General features: G+C 37.4%; 1 protein-coding gene across 1 annotated transcript in view; it reads left to right on the top strand.

The window, feature by feature from the left end:
* CCDC171 (coiled-coil domain containing 171) overlaps positions 1-21,531 on the top strand; it is a gene marked incomplete at its 5' end in the record, with an annotated part of 155,787 nt that overhangs the window by 13,359 nt on the left and 120,897 nt on the right. The window contains 3 exon segments of the mRNA XM_082497984.1: positions 2,680-2,826; positions 13,882-13,974; positions 15,303-15,463. Coding sequence (XP_082354110.1) covers positions 2,680-2,826; positions 13,882-13,974; positions 15,303-15,463 — 401 coding nt within the window.

Raw genomic sequence — 21,531 nt, 5'->3', positions numbered from 1 at the left:
AATACATACATGAATGTTAAATATGGACTTTTCCAGCAAACAAAAAATATGTAAATAAATGTTAAACATGGACTCGGCTGCCTTAGTTGTTACTTGAAAGCTTAATCGATTTAAACTTGGCAGATAAATGTCAGAAGGTTCTGGGTTTATAAATTATGACTTCAAATGTGTTCCAGTCTTTTGCATTTTATATTTTCAGGCCTGTTTTAAATACTTTTATTAAATTATTCTGAGTTAAGAAATGAAAGCTAGATAAAGTGGATTTAATTTTGGTCTTAATATGTGTATAGAAATGAGATTCTAAGCATGTATCTAAATCCTGGTTGGAAAAGTTGCACTTCATGAACTGTAATTCTGAACTTGGCTATGAAAATGCTGAGGTAGGCATGGAAATGAAGTCAGCTTAACCTACTGAAACGCGTCTCTAAGATATGGAAGGAAAGTAATCTCTGCTTTCTAACAGGCTTGTGGTGTGCTCCCTTGGGTGTGCTTAGCACTCCATCCGCTTCATAATAAAAGCTGTTGGAGCTCAATAGTAAGTGCAATAGCATCACCTTGTGGTTAGTCAGCGGATAATAGTCCTTCACAGAAGCACTCAGTTTTTCCGTAGACTACTTGTGAAATCCTGTTTTTTGTACACGCTTTAAAAAAAAAAAATAGCCGTGTTTTTCAAGCAGATACATAAAGCAAGTGTGTATGTGACATCCAGGTATACATGTCTGGGTGTTGTTTTGTGTTTTGGTTTTTTTTTTTTTTTTTTTTGTATTTTTTTTTTTCTATTTTACATGGTGAAGTACGTTTCTCTTGAAAATTTATAAGGTGACTGGTGGGATAGATTTGCACAGTTTCATTCTAAGTCTGAAAAGTTTGAAGACTCCTTTAAGATTCTGAAATCCTGCAACTCATGGTGTCTTGTATAATAAGCTTGATGTATTTGTGTCAATTTTAGTCTGATGAACATTAACTATATTTCCAGTATAAAATATTTTTAAGTCTTGATACAGTATTTTCCAGCAAACTATGTAGTACTTATTTCATGTGTGCTTTTCCCAGCTTACTTTTGTTAATACCTCTTTAGGTATATCTTCCAGAGAAATGTCTGTATCTTTCCACTATAGAGAGAGTGGGAGTAGTTGTATATTTCTATAAAAATGGTTAAAATTTTTTTTTAGCATGCTGATGGGAAGAAGCCTGTGCATTGCTTGAAATTACAGGCAGAGTTAGAGGATTACCCTAATCTTAGTCCATATCCAGGTATACTATTTTTGAAATATTTTCATTTACTGAGGTTCCCATTTTTTTCTTCACGTGTTTCACATGCATACTCCTTATCTTTTCAGAGCATGCCAAAAAAATCGTGCCATAGTGCCTGTGCATGAAACAAGAGAGGAAATAAACTTAATTTTTTCAGTTACTAATTGATAACAGTTAGCACTGTAGAAGAGTTGTGATTCCCTTATTACCATGTTTGAGTGGCCAAAGTTTTCTACCTTCAATCTGGAGTAACTTCTAAAAATCGTTTTCCAAACTTTGGAAAAGACTCATATTTCTTTGATCTTCATGTATAAACATGGTCCTGTCAGACTTCAATTTTCTGAAGAATCATTCTAAATGAATAATTCATTTTCTCCTCCTCCTCCTCCTCCCCCCAGCTCTGCAGATGCCATATGATTAGTATTTTCTAGGAACAAGACTATGTAATGTAAGAGTAATAGCAGAATTTGCAGACCACCTGGTTCATGTCCACAAAATGTCTCTTGCCATGATATTGAATAGGAGTAAATGAACAGGAGACTTACTGTAATCTTTCTGTGTTTTGCACAGAAAGTCATTTTAACAAATATGGTCTCCAAAGGTCATCCAACTAAATCACTGGATTTACAGCTTGTTTCTGGTGCTAGTTACGGAAAAGCTTATTCCTGTCCACTAGACCAAAGCTATTCTTTTTGAGACTTCTGGGATCTCCAGCTTAAGTATGCACTAGACTACTGGGGGTTCATTATTTGGCTACTTTCCCTGAGCCTGGTGTGGTGTGAATGTGGATTTTGTAGCAGTGACTCCACAGAGCTGCTGAGTCCAGCGGTGTTAGTAATTATCCCAGCCTGTAGCTTGGTTCAGCTTGTGAATGTAGAAATTGAAGTGGGGAACAGCCTTCATAGTTTGTGTAGATAATTTTTTAAAGTAATTCAGTTTCTAGACAGAAGAAAGTCTTTCTCAGAATAGCAGAAATAAAGATTTAGTCTATGGGAGTAACTATTTCTAAAAATGTCTGATTTGATTTCAAGTTCTAACAATTAATACCACATCAAAATAAAAACTTCTGCTCCTATGTATCATTTCATAAAATGCACTTAACTGTTTCCCTCCTATCATTGTCATTGAGCTGGGAAAGAGAAGAGATTGGAAGAGCAACCTTGTTTTAGAGAGTCAAATTTCCTGTGGGGAATTGGCTCTGATTTTAGTATTACCGCAGAAGGTCATGTTCATAGCGGTTTTTGAACCAACACCTTTTACCTTGTGGTGAATAAAGAACATGTCTGCTGTTGGGTAAATGGTTCTGTTGACATGTGCCAAGGTGTTAGATTTTAATAACCTGTTCTAGTGCAGTCTCCATTCACAAAGTATTCCTCTTTTGAACTCTTTACTCTAATACTCTTTTAATGCTTTATTTTTTTCTAGGAGCAGACTAATGCACTGCAAAATATACGCGAGAAAATGAAAGATGTGGAGGTGGAACACAATGGCTGTACTGAGCTGTTGAGGCGCCAGGCCAATGAGCTTGCATACAGCGCTGAACGAGAGGAGCGACTTAAAAAAGAACTTGAAGTAAGGCTTTTTGTCTACTGCTGTAAGTTTCAACAAGCACTGATGCTCTGAGCAATTTCATTTTTGAGGGATGGAACCTCCCAGTTAGGCTGTGAATTCTATGTACTGGATTAACAAAATATTGAACATCTGTTTCACAGAAAAGGTTGAACTGGCGAATGCCACTTAAACCGTGTGCCTGATTTGAGACTGTTGTTTGAGCAGCAGATAGGAAAAGATTTATTTAAGCGTGAAAACAAGGCTAACTTTACTTTAGGAACTCAGTACATTTTCCCTAACCTTTTAATTTGTCTATCTTCCCATCTTTTTGGCTTAAGATCAGATTTTGAGAATTAGTGAATTTGCAATGGAGAATCTACTAGAGCTGAGAAAGTCACCAGATGTTGTGCTAGCTAGAGAGAATAGCATAGTGGAAGATCACAGTGGTGTTATGGCAGCCTCTTCCTATCCAGACTTAAATGCTACAGGTAGCTTTAGTTTCCCTGTTGAGTGACTCAAGTGTCTGTTGAGCAACACCTGTTGCTGAGAAGTCTCAAGTCTTTAAGACTAGTATCTTGTAAATGTGCTCCTACTAGCGCTCTCCTAAGTTTCAACATTTTGTTTGTCCACTGGTAGGCTTTGTAGTAACTATGTTATCTGTATGTGCAATCTGGACCAAGACTTTCTTGGTAGAACATTGGTCGCTGCAGAAAAGTACTGTGACCGGATGATTCTTTATCCTGATGTAAGTTTTCTACCAAAGGCATCTTTAAATATTTTCTGCAATGAATTTTAAAGAATTGGCACTTGCAGGGTATTGGGAGCCCTTAAATCAGTAAGTGACATACAGTTTTCAGCTGTGTGTGTTCTCTGTTATTTTTCCCTTAAAGGCAAAAGAAGTGTTTAAAGCATTGATTGCTGGGTAGGTAGAGCCCTACATTAAAGATGAAGTACAAAAGAAGATTCCTACAGGGAAGATCAAAGCTCATCAACTAAAACCGCTGACTTATTGACCAACAAGGTAGACTTGTGCTTTTGTGTGTCAGGTATTGTGAGCTGCACGTATTGGTCTACGCAGAATTACCTTCAGTTGGAAAGTGCTGTGTACTGTGAAGTTCCAACAGCGCTTTTAAAACCAAATATTTTTGCTTGAACAGGGGCTCTTTTTTTGTAACTTCATGGCTTTTAATAATTAACATAGGAATCATGAGATGAAAGGAGGAGGAGCAAGGCAGCAAATTACTTATCTCTCTAAATATTTTGATTGGGTGTACTTACCATCTGTAAATTTGAAAAGGAAGCACGCACTTCATTGAAAATGTGTAACTGCTGTGCCCTGGAGTTGGTTTTATCAGGGAATGTTATCTGTTAGCCAGAGTCAGCTAAGATACTTTCCTTGCTGCTTGATTTTTATTAAATTATTTTAGTTTACTGAATCTCTTAATAATGTTGTGAGAAAACAACACATTCAGATGACAGAAAAATCAATCTTGTGGTACTTGTATGTGTACCTATTTAAGCAGTGGAAAGTATGTGATGAAATCTCTTGCATTCAAAAGTTTAAGCAAAATAGCACAAGTCCCTGTGAATTAAAAAAAAAAAAGGTGAAGTTAGACTGCAATGCATGTGCTTTAGTCAGCTTGCATCTCGTTTGACCATCTCAAAAGCAAATTGCATGTGTGTCTGAAAGAGCCTACAGTAATAACTTACCCATTCTATACTTGAAGTCAAAGAGACGTTAAAGAACGAGCATCTCTGAAAATATCTTCAAGACACAAAAGCACTAGATATTTTAAGCTTTCAATATTGATTACTGTAGGCAGTATTGTTTACTGTAGACTTCATACTGGTTAGTGGACTCAAAGTCCAGAGTTTGTGACAACAGTACCATCTGCATCTTATAAGGGACCAGTACTCTGCATCACTGTTTGTGGAACAGAATTTGTTCTGCCATTTCTATGGTCCTGAAAGGCTGCCAGGGTTCTGAAGTTCAAAATTCAGGTTAATAAAATGTGTTTTAAGTTGTTCTCTTACCCATAATCCTCTCCCCAAAAAGTTATGTGCTGAGGGACAGTTTAGTATTAACAGAGTTTGAAATCTAATTGCTGGTTGTCTTTGATTTATAAATTTGTCATTCCTCTTCCTTTCTTACCTTCTGGAACTCAGTCAGGCAGAGGTATTATCTGTCCTTCATGCTGAAACAGAGTGGAAAGACCTCAACCAAAGGGACCAGATAAGCTGCTGTTCACCTCTGTAGCTCAGTTATTGGAACTTTAGTCTTGAAGGCTGTAAGGGAAGGAAATGGGGGAGTGTTCAAGGAATGACTCGTTACTCAAATGAGGGGAAATGAGCACAGTCTTCCCTTCTAATTGAGTTTGAAAGAAAGTACTATGGCCCTTTAAAAGGGCATGCTGCATTCCCAAGTAGAAATAAGTACTTCTGTGAAGCCTGGAGATTTTTGAGATTTAAAAACATTGCTGTCAGTAGGATTTCCTCCTCTCTGCTTTAACAGCTGCCTCACTAGCATGCTAGCTTCTGTAGATCACATTCTTAGTTGCCAGATTCTTCCCAGACGTTGTGGAAGAGGCATTAAAGAAGGATACTAAAGCCTGGACAGTAGTTTTCCCTTCATCTACCAACGTGCCAAAGTGTCCTTGTGTTTCTGCCCATCTGGTATTACTCTCACATAGTTCTGTGGTCTTCTAGCTGTCAATTTAAAACTCCTCAATGTATGGGAATAAGTATTACCCATGTTAGAAATACGGATAAAGTTCTGATAACCAGTCCTGTACTTCCAGCTGTGGTTAAATACAACTCCTATTTTTGCCTATGATGTCAGTATTTGCGAGGGATTTCCGTTCAGAATAGAAGCCTTAAAGGAGTGCACCTCAGAAAGAACAGGCTACATTTTTTCATGAAGTAGCCCTGTATTTCTTTATCTCTCTTCATGGAATTTTTGGCATATAGGTTGAAATTTGTTTTTTGTGGAAAGATGGAGATAGGAGACATGTCTGATTTAAATTCCCATGCCGAGTACCTTTGTGTTAATGGGCATTTGGTTAGAAAATGTGTACTTAAGTTCTTGATGATGGCAGCGAACTTCTTAAGGTGATTTGTGTGAAGAGTAATGTAATTCTAATTAAAAGGCAGTCTTACAATCTTTTGTTATACGCTGCTTGTTGATATGCAATGAGGATGAACTTTTTCACAAAGCCGTACCTTTACTACCCTCTGCTGGACGTAAGGGAGAAGTCCATGGGAAAATATTTGTGTTTCAGTAGTGAAGGGAAATGGTAAATTTAGAATCTTTTTCTTTTTGTACAATGGCACTCTTACGAAGAATTATATCTAATAGACTATAAGAAAAGAAGGTGAAGAAAGTGCGTGTCTCCCCCCCGTTATTTTTTTTTTTTTTTAAATATTAGTACAGTTTTGTTCTTCAATTGTTACTCTGAACATGGTCTAAAAGAGGACATGCCTGGTTTCTGGAATGAGAAATTAAGAGAAAGGATAACAGCAAGCATCTGTGGACTCTTCAGTTGAAAGATAGCTGTTGGTACAGTGTCTAACCTACTAGCTTTCCAGACTGCACTGATACCAATGTGGTGTACCAGTGCATGGACATGGAGTCCTTCTGAAGCAGAACACATACTGTACCAGAAAAATTTAGTTTGGGAACCTTGTCATTCTACCTCTTTAGCCTAAGATCCAGTAGTCAAACGAATTCTTGATGTATTTGTATTGAACTTATCAAGATACTGCAATTTATGATAATCAGTTTATGGGAACGAGTGTCTTTTATTTTAGTCTTTAGCTCCATTGCTCTGGAAAGATGATTTCTTGGGAAATATAGAGCGATTTGTGTGTAAAAATAGTGTTTCTTATGATGTGTCTAGCTGCCAAAAAGCTGGGTGGGAAATCTGTTTGACAACAGTGGAGGAAAAGGGAATGTGGATTTTACCATGAGAAACAGAGTTATTAGTTCATAAATTTCAAACTCTTTGTCTTCTTCACAGAAATGTAGTGATTTTCTATTGTTTGGTTTATGTGTTTGAGGCTGCCAACTCTTAGTAAGCTGGAGCTCAAGGTCTCTCAAAGTTTTTAAGCCTTTCTCATGAGGCCTGAAAAATGTCCCATAACTCGGTCCGTTTTATTTCTGAGGCTGAGTATGTTGCCATATTTCTGAGACTTAGAGTTACCATTTAAATACCATTCCCTTAGCTTTCACATTGCCTTTCCTTCTGCCTTGCTTGTAAGTATATTGACCTTTTCATGTCCTGCTAAATCTGTCATCTTGTATTGGCTTGGTAATGCTGCTGTGATGGGGAGATGACTGCAAAGAAGACTTGAGTGATGGTCGGTCTCTATATTTGCAGAAGGTATATGTACATGGCAATAGTTTAAGGCTGTGGGTATATTAAATTTCTTGCAGTATCTAAGTCAGTGAAACAGAAAATTTAGGTCCCAGCTAAAAACAAAGCAAACCCCCAAAACCTGCAGACCCGCTTTTTGTTTTTCTCCTTGTTGCTATTAATTTTACCATGAACTGCAGTGTTAGGTAAGTTATAGTTCTCATAAGAAAGGCTTGAAAAAGCTCCGTGCAGTGCGAGAGAGGACACATTCCTCAGCCAGTTAACAGTGCTACTTGTTAACCTTTAAACTACTTTGTCTCCTATGACTACACGCTTCTTGATGACTTACCCCTACTTAATCCCCTGCTTTCTAGTGTCTCCACAGTGCACAACTGGCATCAAGGAATTCTAGCTACTGTGACTGTCTTATATATCCTCTAAGTACTGCAGTTTTCATAATGGGATCTCTGTGATGGCTCCAAAGTTCATATTTCTCCAGTGGCAAGCTCACTGACATAACGGACTTGCTCTCTGAGAGGAGCTTCCTCTATCTTTTCCCATGTCATCATATTATTCAAGTCCAGTTTGAACACTGTTTGCTGCTACCTCACTATAAGACTGAAGTTGTTTGAATACTGTCTTATGTAGCCCTCACCAGGAATATGTAACAAGTCACACGTTAATCTGGCCTATGTGTATGTATAAAGTAACAGTGTCAGTTCATGTACGGTTAAGGGATTTACCAGCTAATAAGCATGAGAATGAAAAGGGACATCATTTTCTCCTCAAGGTACTGTAGAAAGGGAGAACAGTTCAGATGGGTTCGCCAGCTGCAATTCAGTTGCAGATTAGAATGGACTTGGACTTTATCCAAAGGCAGCCAAACTCTGTCAGTTTAGCAGTCCTAGTTGTTTGTACCTTTTTTTTTTTTTTTTTTTTTTTTTTTTTTTTTTTTAACCTAAAGCGAAGCGTATGGCTTGTCTTGTAGCCCTCATGCTGGTGTAATTGTTTATCCGGTGTTGTGCAGGTCAGTTATGGCTCCTCTGTCAATGAGATGTGTTACTCCAGATTTCATATACAGGAAATGTTTATAGTGAGGGTTGACCGCACTCTGTCAGGCTGAAAGAACGTTTGCTTCAGTGGTTAAGAATTGTTTGCAGTTAAGTAACTTTATAGTTACTAAAAGGTTGTTTATTATCTGAACAGGAGGTGGCTCCACCTTACCATGATCAAGAAGCATCAGCATTTCTAACACTAGATGGAAGTAGTCAGCACATCTACCAGTGATGTGTTTAGACCTGACCTCCTGATTTGTGTTATGAGTCATAGGGAGGTGCTTTTAAGTAGGAAGAAGTAAGATCTTAATCTGAACATGGAAGCACACAAACAGAGTGGGTGGATGATGATCCAGATATGAGGTACATGTGTGTCCTCTTCACTTCAAACTTTATCTTGGCTGAGCGTTTCACATAGGGATTGGACCTTAGCCATGGGGAAGTATAAGTATCCTGACAACTTGTTAGTAAAACGACACGGAAAAATCTTGCAGAAGTGGTCTAAATAGAAGCAAAGAAGAGAAAAAATACTTCTGTTACTGTGTCTAAGCTTAGTAACTGTTGTAAATATACTTTTCTCTTTTTTTCTGTTGTTTTCTTTGTTGTTTATCTGATAAAGGGTATTTTGATGTAAATGCAAATGTCAAGCGATTACATTTTCATGGCTGTGCCATTGCACAAATGTAGTATACTGAATGACTCTTTCAGTATGGAGTGCTCCAGTATTCATGAATTGCGGTGCTTGGAGCAAGTGAGAGGGGCTGAGAAAAGTGGAAGCCACAAAGGCCAGTTTGGAAAATGGTATTGCAAACTGTTAGCATGCAGGAGATGTCTCCTAGAAACCACATTAGCATTGGCATGCAACAGGAAAGAGTGACTGGACTTTAAGGGATTAGCATAAACATAGCATGATTGCCCACAAGTTCTAAAGCTGGCATTGAAGTTTTCTTAGTCATTTTTATTTGCCGTTTCTCAAAAGTCACAATTCTGTCTGTGCTATCATGGAAACAAATCCCAGATATTTTTGTTCTTTAAATTAAGACTGAAATTGACTCGTCTTGAATATCTAGAAACTTCAGAGATTCATTGAGTTTGTGTGTAGTATCTTATTTAAGATGTCTGCCTTCATATATCTGGTTAGGTGCACATGGAAGTAACGAGTGACTGAATCTTGTTGAATAACCAATCTTTCCAATGTTGGATAAGCAAACACTTTGTAACCACTGGAGAACCAACTTTTTGGATCCATCTTTGAGGTTGATCTCTGTGACTTGGACCTGATGAGAAGCTTTCCAAACTAAACCAGAAAGTATTCCCATTTGAATCCCAGTTGAGAGACTGTAATCTGGATGTCTGTGGCCTACAACCTTTCTCTATAGCTTGTTTTCACACAACTTCTTCTTTCTAGACAGTCATTGTGTAAAGTTTTTGGACACATACGGTTCAGTAAGGAAACTGATTATCACCTTTCGTCTGATGCAAAGAGGTTTGCCTGGCTAACAGGACTCTGGTACTGGTGTCTTCTCTTTGTCAGACAGGAACACGGAACTCCTCTCCTCATCCCGTTTCTCTTTTTGGAATTGTCAGTATGGTGTTATGGGTTAGACTCATCCCTGACATTTCTTGCGTTCCCTCACAGAGTGCGTAATGCATCATTCTCACTGGTTGAACGTGCAGCTTCTTACTGTGAAGGGAAGTGTGTATAAGTATCAGTAGAACCTGTTTAAACCTTTACTAGCAAAATAGACAAGATATTGTCTACAGTTTTTGCAGCTGTGTTCTTCCCAAATAAAACTTCAGACTCTCTTGGAATCCAGGTGCAATTTCTATGGCTGATGTGCACTTAGATAAATAGCAATTCCAAGATTCTTTTCCTTAGAGCGGTCTAAGCAAGCCTGAATTTCTTTATATTTATAACTCTGTATTGCTTAGCAAGGCTTATGTGCTAATGGCTGGTTAGATGTCTGTCGTAAAGTTTTCATTTTTTCCACTAATTTCCCACTGATTTGCTGGCATCTGACTTTGTTTAAATTAGCTAGATGTATGGTGAACCATAAGCTTCAGTGATCAAATCATAGAACCCAGGAAAAAGAATATTCATTGCTCCACCAGACATAGACAGCATCCGCATGACTTCCTCAATTTACATATGTAATTTTTCTGCAAGCTCTTTTAAGCATCTATATCTCTTCTGGGTAAGACAGCTGCTTATACTGGTCAGCTAAGATTAAGGTTTACCTGAGTAATCTTCTGAGACTTTTGAGGAGAACATAGTTCACTCTTTGTCTCTGGCTTCTAGCAGTACAAGAAATTAGTGGCAGTTCCTGTCAGGTCCCTGACAGTGACTTGTCCTGAATGAAAATACATTTTGTTTCTCTCCCTAGGTCTTTGTTTTCTGAAGGTCTGGTGAACTAATTTAAACAAGGTTTTAAAAATCAAAATTGTAACAAACTACTTAGGTGAAGCAAAGCTTTAAAGGATCAAACTCTAGAAGATGAGCTATAAAAGCAATAGGGGGTTGAGATTCCTAATCTTGTGAAGAAACCCCAGTTTTGAACAAGTCAATTTTCTCATGCCTTTATATGGGGTTATGAACTGGAAGATGATACTTAACCTGTCAAACAGATATTTTGATTTCTCGTTTCTGTTTTAATTTCACTTTGTGTACCGTCTTGAATCTCTTTGAATACTTTCCATAGGATACCTGTCAGGTACATCTAGCTCTTCTTTGGTTGGTGCCTAGGGTTCAGTAGGCTAGACACACTGTCCTGCTTGCAATTAGGAGCCTGTTTCTCACATTCTAGAGATCATCAGGAATCTCTGTAGCTGAAACACTAGTTTTCCCAGTGCTTCTCTTTTTATAGGCATGATAATTCTACAAGTTAATTGTTCAGTGACTTGTGACAACTCAAGCAAATGAACCATCTGCAAATATGTCTGGTTTTAAATGGAATTGCTTTTACTTCAGACAGCGAGAGAATGATATGTTGGCACTTTTTACAGGTGTCTGCTTGCTCCTGCCTCTCTTCCCTCGTTGTCCCAGGATTTTCTTAGGACTGAAGTTTCTATATTTCTGGGAGTTTGTGTTTCCTTTCAGCCATATCTTGTGTGCTTGCAGTTAGTTTCCATCATGTTGGCTGAAGGGGATAGACTCTGCTTTTCAAGAACTGTACCAAGAACTGATACCTATATGCTCTGTTTGGGAGAATGTGATTGTTCCAATTTTTCGTTCTTGCAGATGCCCTCACTCAAGCTGTTATTTATTCTTTCTGGTTTTATTTTTCTTCTTAGGACTGACGAAATCTAACGCTTCTATGGGGCTCCATTTGAGTGGCTAAGTTTACCATTTTGATACAGTCTTGCGTCTCTTGTTTCAGGTGAAGAGAGGCTGAGATGAAGCCGTAGTTCTACTTAAACTGGTGCTCAGTAAATAAAATAGGACTTAGCAGTCAAATGCAGAGCATGTGAATTAGTAAATTATGCCCAAAAACTTTACTTGCAGCATCACTTTTTTTTTTCTTTTTCCCTTTCAGTGTTTGCTATGAGAATAGATACTTGAACAAACCAGCCAAAGACAGAAAAGCATTTTTGCGCTTGAGGATATGCAGTGAATATTCTCAATGGAGTTTCTATTTCTTAATTTTGTTTTTTAATAATTGCACTTCCCATTCAAATATTGTGATAAGTACCTTCCTCACCGTTTCCTTTATTCTTCTTCTCAAACTTAAAATAGAATAATTTTCAGGCTGACTTTTTAAATGTTATTACAGAAGAAATTAAATCCACATCACTTATATTTAGTGATCACTGACTACTTTTACTAGGCTGGCAGTATTCTTGTGTAAAACCATCCTGTTGACAGATGTTGACCTGTTGAAGGATGCTAAGGAGTCCTTCCAAACTGAAGCAGAGGTAGTTTGCTAATTCTCCATTAAGGGCAAAGGGGAGTAGGAGCTGATGTTTGGAAGGAATAATACAGTTAAGAGTCTAGATCAAGCTACTTTTGAGAATAATCTTAGCAATAGGGAAGTACAGTGGTAGTGTTTGTGCAGGATTCGTGAATTTTTTGTATTAAATATGTTAAGCAGATAAAAGCCCTGGGAAAAGGCAAAATTTAAGCCTTTTGACAGAGCTTACTGTGGAGTAGGTTTGGTTAGCTCTGTGCTGTTGCTGCTTTTCTCTTCAGTAAGTCTTCCATGGACATCAGTTTCAAAAGTCCTTTTGTGTGTGTGTAATTATACAAACAAAGTTTAAATCTATTGCCAAGAGCTTTTATTTTAACATCTGTTAATGTTTCTGTCTCTTCTTTAAAATGTTGAGAGTCAAGACACAGTCTCACATATTTGTTACTTTGTTTTACTTTTCCAAAATCAATAACCTCAATTGTATTTATATAATCTTAAATGTGCTTATATTAAATGACATTTTAATATTAATTCCTTTTTCTTGATCTCCCTGATTTAACTTGAAGCCAAGAGACATTTTCAGATTAATTTTTCTTTTCAGTTCAATTATCAGTTGAAGTGAAAAGATTTTATTGATAGAAAGCAGTGTAGTTTAAATTGCATGTGAATTTCCATTATAGCGGATCTTTAGTTACTGCTTTTGGTAAAAGTGTTTTTCCGGCTGAAATTCTGTGTCCAGGCCTTTATCTACGTATCTGGTGATTGCTTCTCTGTTTATTGTAACTCGAAAGATTTTTTTCAGCTTGGATCACTTTAAAAAAAAAAAGAAAAGTTTAGTAAAAGTATAGATTACTTCTTCAACTTCTTGTAGGCAATTCAAGTTTCCAAGTAGATTCTTAGCATAGTCATTTGCATTTTTGTGCTTTTCTAAATGTTGTAAGAATGGATAAGAATGATGCAACAGTTTAATTCAGAGAATCACGTTTTGCTTAAACTACACATGCATGTACATGTGTTCTTCTGTGTAATGATATGTCACAACTGACTAAAGTAGTCGGGATATTTGTTAAATGAGATCACGAATATCCTGGTAATTGCTAGACAAAAATATAACAGAATAGTTAGAGGTCAAGGAACACAGCCGTAAAAAAATAGTTTAAAATTTAGTTTAAAATTGAGTGCTTTAAAACATTAGAGTTTACAGATTTTTGTTGTAGGGGAAACTGACTAGCTTAGGGCTGCAAAGCAATCAGTTCTGGGCACCTTAATTGGATATTAGGTGCCAAAGCCAGCATATTTTTGAGGAATTCGGTGTCTTCTTTGTGCTTCATTTGTGTCGTCACTGAATTTGTCGATAGTGTGTTGATAACCCATTGTATTTTGGAACATACAGGGTGTGGTTATGTTGCTTCAGGTGCCAGCCTTGGTGAAAAAGCAAATAGTCAGGGAAGAGATAGAATACTTAATTTGGTCTTTCTGCTTCCTGACTCCAGCTGCAGTTTTCTCGATTGTAAAAAATGCAGCAATAACATAACGCTACATCAATTTATTTCAGTAAATAGAAAATAATAATTTAATATTCTAGATATGTAAAAATTAGTTTTATATGTATTTCTTGGTGTGAGTTCTCACAGTTCCAAAGTATAAGTAGTTCAGATACATCAGGCTGGTGTATGGAGTCCTAAGATACTGAATGAATAGAATAGTCCTCGTGTCATGTTTACCATCTCTCTGGACTTAAATTTCTTCAAAATACACTTTTAGGCAGCTACAGTGAGAATAAAGAAACTGGAAGAAAACATTGAAGCAGAGAGGGCAGCACATTTGGAATCCAAATTCAATTCTGAGATCATCCAGGTAAACTTTTTGTTAAATATTTTGTAGAAGTTTACAGTAAAACAGTTGATGTTGTAAAGATAAAATCTTCCAGAAATGTTAAGACCACTTTCTTCAGTGACAACACTGTATAGAGTTTTTTGCAACAAGTGTTGAAATTGTAAGAGCTAATGTAGAAAAGGAGAGAATAGAAAAATATCTGCTTTTGAAAGAACATAAAAGTTATTAGAATAAATAATAAAATAAAATGTCACATTTGCAAGTTTGAGAATTCCCACTAGCATTTAAACAGTGAGGGGAAAGGAAATGTTTCACAATAGTTAAACACAATTCTACTGTTTAACTATCCTGCCCTGTATCTTTTGAATGGGCATTTAGGGCCATTTGGAGATACAGTGCATACACCTAACTTCTCTAGGAATGAGAGCTTAATGCATCCTGAAACTGCAGTTCCAAATATAATTATTTCAGAGTACATTTCATCTTCAAACAAAGTTACAATATCTGCAGTTACCAGTAAAGATTGATTGTATGAAAAAATGTAGTATATATACTTGAATATGAAATCTTTGTACTATTAAACTGTATCACACGGGGTTTGACCCAGTAAGGCAATTATGATTTATTTTAAAAAGCAAGAGAGATAAAGCTAGGTGGTGATTGATTAGTCATCTCATACCTATTAACAAGCCATTCACACTGGACTTTTGGAAAAACTAAGAAAAAAAAAAAGAATGTCTTTTTTTCTTATTTTCTGAGTAACAAAAATAAGTACTGACATTCTTCAGTCAGTTATTTTCTTATTCTCATGATCTTCTCAATGTACAGGCACTTAATTTTTTTTTAAGTGACAAACTAGTACAAAGGAAAGATTCAGTTTTCTTAATTTCCTCTCTACTTTTACAACATACAAAGGAACTGAGAAGGTAACATTCCTTAAAGTTACAGACTTATCTTTTATGGGTGAATAACTGGTAAGGTTTTCTTCCTTGTTTCAAGTGTGCTTTGTGCTGAGCAGAAGTGTAGCCTTTACTGTTAATCCCACACTTTCATGAGTCTACTTAAAAAATAAAATTCCTCTGGAAAACTTCAGTAATAACCGAAAAAGGAAAAGTCCAGATACCACCAAAGGAGAATAAAAGGTCGTTTTGGTCAGCATATCTATTTGAGTCTGTTTCGAACCGTGTCTATTCATACATTTTTACATGTTCAATGCTTTCTGTGTATATACTTCCATATAGAATGAATAGAATATAGTTACCTATAAAGCAGAATAGAACATAGAACAGCATTAAAGATCGTGATAGCTTTTCCTAACTTGCTTTAATTGCTTTCTTATCACTTGGTAGTTAAGAATTCGAGACCTTGAAGGAGCTTTGCAGGTGGAAAAAGCCAGCCAAGCAGAAGCTCTCTCGGATTTAGAAATGATCAAGAAAGAGTTCAAAGAGGTAGAAAATGCATATGAGAGAGAAAAACACAATGCCCAAGAGAACTTGGAAAAACTGAATGTGTAAGTTACCTTTTAAATTAATTGTAAAATGGCAGTAGACAGCTTAAGTACCACTTAAAGTTTACATTTTGTATAGTTTTCAGTCACTAGAAAACAACACAATCTGTTGCAGTTTGCCAAACCAAGCCAAGGTTATGAACCTGGCATTCCATTAATAACAGGTCCATATCAGTAACCATGCATATTATGGGTAAGTAGGGAAAATAACTGATCTGTTACAGATTATTTGCTAAAGCAAAATGTTGAAAATAATACTTATGATGGGGTCGTGTCTCCAGCAGTGTTTGGGAGGAGTGTAGGAAAACATGTGGCAGGTTTAGAACAGGGTTTGTTTTTTTTTTTTTTCCTGTATACACTTACATTATTATGAAAACATTACTTTTCACTTCAGGGAGCTAGATGAATCTTTAAGACTTCTGTCTAGAAGTTGTGTATAATTCTAGTGAATAATCTTTGTTTTCAGCTTTTGGATAATTGTGGAAAGTTTTAACTTAGTAATGAAAAATAGAAGAAGGGGTGAAGTGTGTGCTGAGCAGAAAAGGAATCCCAGATAATTTCATCTGCTCTCACAATCTACTGTGTCTGTCAAACAGTTTTTGGAAGAATGGCTTTGTTATATTCCCCAGGCAGATACAGGATGCACGGTACTGAGTCTTCTTCCGTGGCGGAATGAAGTATATATTGGCGTGAGAAAATGTCAGGAAGAAGAATGGTGTTGGAAGACACAGAACTGAGGAGTAGGTGAAATAAGGGATGGTAGTAGGTTAAATTTAGGGAAAGATGAGGTTTAAGAAGACTTAAAGTGAACGGTGCACAGGGGAGGCATGGAAAGAGTCTCAAGCTAGTAGAATGGGTTGGAAAAAGACAGAGGTGGCATCGCTTTCAGTCTAGGATTATATGGGTCTGGACCCATAGGTATTTATGTTGACTTATTCACACAAGCAATAGTGGAGAGCAAAAGAAACTGGTTTTCCTACAGGTAAGAAAGTTTGTGGGCCTGAGAGAGTCTGTCTATATGCACGGTTACGGAGATGTTTTTAGTTATGTAGTTGAAACCTGTGCTGTATTATAAACACTTTAGAGCTTTTCATTAAAATAAGGCCAAAAGAAGTATGTATGTAAGATTGTGTTTAGGTAAACCAAAGTCATATTAAAAAATGATAGCTTTTTTTCTCAAAAAAAAAAGAAATTATTTTTGTGTTAAAAATTTGTGAAAATATATGAAATACATTATGATAGTAATCTAACGTGATGCTTCAGGAAGACTGCAATCTTCACAGCTGGGAAACTTAATAAGTGTATTTCAAGATTCTCTATGGTCCTGAAATAACATCAGTTAATTAAACTGTAATCTCATCCTGCCTGGTTGTTTTTGCTTTGAGCGTGAGTTCTATGGCAGCAACATATAAGGCACTAAACTAATACCAAGTTCTTTGCCTTTCCTTGAGCTGGAGAAGGCCTGTACGGTTGGTTTGACATTTTATTTGGTTTTGGTGTTTTGTTTTAGAAAGGCTTCTTTGTGTTCAAAACGGCCTTGTTCGGAGGAATGGCTGTAGGAGTTTTTCTTGTATGTAACTTCTTACTCTTACCGAGAATATGGTTTGGTCTGGTTTTTCTTGGTGTGTGTGTGTGTGTGTAGTTTTTTTTTTTTGTTTTTTCTCTCATAGGTTTCCATATCTGAGTGGTCCAGAAAATACAGAAAATTCATGTTACAGTTAAAATCTTTCTCTTTTCAGATTTAAAAGTTTCCCTGAACAGTGGTCTTCCAGTGCTTCTTCTTGGGCCGTTTCTTGAATCCTTCCAAGGTCCAATATTCCAAGGTCCATCTTTGTATTTGAGATTAGAACAGCCAAATTCACCATCCTCAAGTGAAACACAGGGCTTTTTTAGATTTTTGGCTAATGAATGTTAAGCTTGAGTAGTTTTCAGTCTAAAAAAAATTTCTCCTGTCTTGTCAACATGGCTACCATTGCATGGCTTTCTGTAATCATTTAGGGAGCTATTAACCTTCCAAGAATCTCCAGATACCATTTACTCCTTCCTTCTGGAAGTTTCGGGAATTATTCTTACGTTATTTCTGTCCAAGCTCAAAAGCTAGCCCGTGAATTGTACAGGCAGCTCATGTCTGTCCTTGTATCTGTTACTATGTCTCTTGCATTCTTAGAGAAAACAGGTGCGTCTGACCTGTAGCTTTTGCTTCTGAAGTTCAAGGTAGTGAGATTAATGAACCACAGACACTGTCAAATTTAAGGGTGCAGTTAGTCCATCAGGGGATTTAATAGATTTGTAGAAATTATACCTAATGACTTTTGAAAGTTCTTAACTTTTGAAATGCAGAACTGCACTGTTTTTTATCTTTATAGATCTCTAGAAAATGAATGTGAGTCTGAACACGTGGGTCATGTTCAGCTTTGATACATTAACAAATGAAGAGTTAACATTACAGAAGTTTGCCTGTTCTGATTTTATTATTTGATTTGAAATAAATGTGGAGTCATGAATTCTGCAGAAATGAATTTTAAAAATATAACATATATAAGTGTACACGTGTAAACCAAAAAAGTAAACCACACTTCATGCAAATGTACTAGGTCCTGAAAGGAGTGTTAATACATTACACTGGGAGTTACATATTGGTAAAACAATTTGATTCTCAGGGTTTCCATTATGTTTGGCATTTTAATGCTTTTATTTGTCTGTCTTCAGTTGTTCTTTTTAACTTTCATCGTAACTGTTCTCTCAGGTACTCTTCTTTATTTTAGCAAATTCTTATTTTCACCTTGCTACAAGATGTTTTGTCTTAGATATCTGTGCTCAGTAATAGTTTTCAGTGCAAGATCCTCTTAGGAAGATTCCTTTTGGACCTACAGAAAGTTAATAAAAGACGAGTTCCTCGGCTGCATTTTTATTAGAAAAATTTTGATTGGTTGATTTCATCACACTAGACCCCAATCTGCCAAAGTGGTATGCATGTACACTTAAGTTTCCTTAACAAACAGAGTTTGTCCGACCATTTTATTCCGCAGATTAGTTTCTCAGATGCGCAAAGACCTTTTTTCTCAAGAAGTAGTCTTAAGTGGAGTACTGCCTGCACATGGAACAATGTTGTCCAGTTGTTACCATGTGGAGCTTCACTATTGTAGTTGTGGTCCATGAAAATTACATTTTGGAAAAATGGGGAGAACTCTTAAACAAAAACCTTATCCTAAAAAGAAAAATAGAGTTGTTTTTTAGGGACTATATTTCTTTGTCTGGAATTGCCATAGGAAGTACCTTAATTTTTTGTTGAATATTTGTTGTGGCTAAGACTAGGAAATACAGTTCTTAGAGATATGGTACCAGTTGCATTAGGAACTTTGATAGTAGTGCTTACAGAGAAGTAAGTACTTATGTTGCTAAAATGCAACAAGAACCTGAAACAGCCTTCCCCTTTTCCTCTAAGTTGGATAATTCTGTTCAACATTTCTTTCCCAGGAAAGCAGATTTGCCCTATTTTGCATTTTCTTTTGGTACAAAAAAGAGTTTGTGCCTACTTAAAGCACCTGTTCTGTGTGTTAATTGGATATCAGAATAAACTTTGTCTAATATTGAAGCAGTACTTTTCACTACTTGCAATCATCTCTTGATTCAGGCAATTACTCCTAGCAGCTTCTGCCAACTGAGATTTTTTTGAAAACAAATTGTCTTCTGTGATTTCAAAAATGAAAGTTCCATGAAAGTTTCTCCATAAAAGTTAACACAGTTAAACAGTTGGTGGTTTTGTTAATAGAGGCTGAAGAAACAGAAACAGGCTAGCCTTGCGATTTTGTTAATCCAGGCACCTGCATTTCCAGAGCTTCATAAAGGTAGGTAGTGAAGGTCAAGCTTTATCTCAGATGGACATCAATATACTCTGTTCCCTTGAAGTAACTACATGGGGTGGGCATTTGCTGCCTCGTGTGTTTCCTGTGCCTTTTTTTATTCTTTGAAGCATACAAGTATCAGTAACATTGGTGAATATCAGTGATTGCTTTCACCGGATCCCTTCAGAGAGAATACAAGAGCCTTTGATCTACTTACCTTTGAAGGCTGTGGTCCTTGGACTCCAGACAATGTCAGGAGCTTGGCTTTTCTTTTAAGCCATGATTTGGCATCCTAACATATTTTCCTTTTTCTGGAGGAGTTCCATGAGTTTGTCTTTAAGCCTTAGTGTCTGGAAAGTCTTGGAGACTTTCATTTGTTATGCTAGAACACTTGCATGTCTTTTTAGCTGGACTTGATGTAGGATAAATAATACCAAAGTTGGAAGCTATTCAAAGCTGTTAGAATTTATTTTCTCACAAAAAGATGGTTATAATAGCTGAAACCAAGCAATCAGGCTTTTCTGGGTTGCATAATTTATTAATTAGCTCTGAACCCAGTAGCACTATGTAAATCGGAAGCAACATGGGATTTGGGTCTCCATGTGAATTTACTTTTCTTGAAGAGTGAGAACATGACATAGAATAAATTGGAACTGCTTTTGCTGTGTGTCTGAAAGCTGTGGGAGTAGAAGCTACTTTGGGGGACTGAAACAGGCAAGTTCTTCTCTAGGAGTAACAAGTAACCATCTACAGCTATAAGGAAGAAAAATCAGCTGGGAAGAAGCAGAAGCATGTAGGTATTTGGAGGACTGATAAAGTGGTCCTTCAGCTAAAAATATGTGTCGATCTTTAAGAAATAAGTCCAAGTCAGGAAGTGACAAACTGATTCAAAAGTTTCAAAGTTGGAAGAACTTTGAGCACTTTGCACTACTTTCAGTTCTAGTGAGACAGAAGTGATAGGAGAAGAGACAAGGAAATGAGAGAAACCTGGATGTCCCTACTGGTAAGAGTTACATCAAAGAATACTTCAGGTTGAAAGGGATTGCAGGACATCTATGTTCCAACCTTCTGCTCAAACCCGGATCATCTATGAGATCAGGTTGCTCAGGGCTTCATCCAGTTAGGTCTTGTAAACCTCCAAGAACGGAGATGGCGCAACCTCTCTGGGAACCTGTTCTGCTGTTTGTCATTAGGTAGAAGAGGTTTCTCCTTGTCTGAACCTCTTTGGATTTGATTTGTGACTGTTGTCTCTTGTCCTCTAGCCATACATTGCTGTGAAGTGACTGGCTGCATCTTCTTGATAACCTTCTTTTAGATATTGTGGGGCCTGTTATACACCCTTAAGTTACCTCTCCTCCACCTGAACATACCAAGTTCCCTCAGTTCTTATATGTGCTTCAGCCCCTGACCATGTTGGTGACCATCCCCTGAGCTCACTCCAACTTTTTTCCTGTGTTACAGGGGAGGTGTATCACAGTATGCTAGGGATTGGAAGGGACCTCAAAAGATCATCTAGTCCAATCCCCCTGTCGGAGCAGGAACACCTAGATGAGGTTGCACAGGAAGGCGTCCAGGCGAGTTTTGAATGTCTCCAGAGAAGGAGACTCCACAACCTCCCTGGGCAGCCTGTTCCAGTGCTCTGTCACCCTCACTGAGAAGAAGTTTCTTCTCAAATTTAAGTGGAACCTCTTGTGTTCCAGCTTGAATCCATTACCCCTTGTCCTATCACTGGTCGCTACTGAGAAGAGCCTGGCTCCATCCTCATGACATTCCCCCTTTATATATTTATAAACGCTAATAAGATCACCCCTCAGTCTCCTCTTCTCCAAACTAAAGAGACCCAGCTCCCTCAGTCTTTCCTCATAAGGGAGATGCTCCACTCCCTTAATCATCTTAGTTGCCCTACGCTGGACTCTCTCCAGCAGCTCTCTGTCCTTCTTGAACTGAGGGGCCCAGAACTGGACACAGTATTCCAGATGCGGTCTCACCAGGGCAGAGTAGAGGGGAAGGAGGACCTCTCTCGATCTGCTAACCACTCCCCTTCTAATACAGCCCAGGATGCCATTGGCCTTCTTGGCCACAAGGGCACAGTGCTGGCTCATGGTCATCCTGCTGTCCACCAGGACCCCCAGGTCCCTTTCCTCTACACTGCTCTCTAACAGGTAGCTCCCCATCCTATACTGGAACCTGGGGTTGTTTCTGCCCAGATGTAGGACCCTACACTTT

The sequence above is a fragment of the Vanellus vanellus genome (assembly GCF_965231255.1).
Source record: "Vanellus vanellus genome assembly, chromosome: Z".
In the NCBI taxonomy this organism is placed as follows: Eukaryota; Metazoa; Chordata; class Aves; order Charadriiformes; family Charadriidae; genus Vanellus; species Vanellus vanellus.
This window is presented reverse-complemented; position numbering and strand designations above follow the sequence as displayed.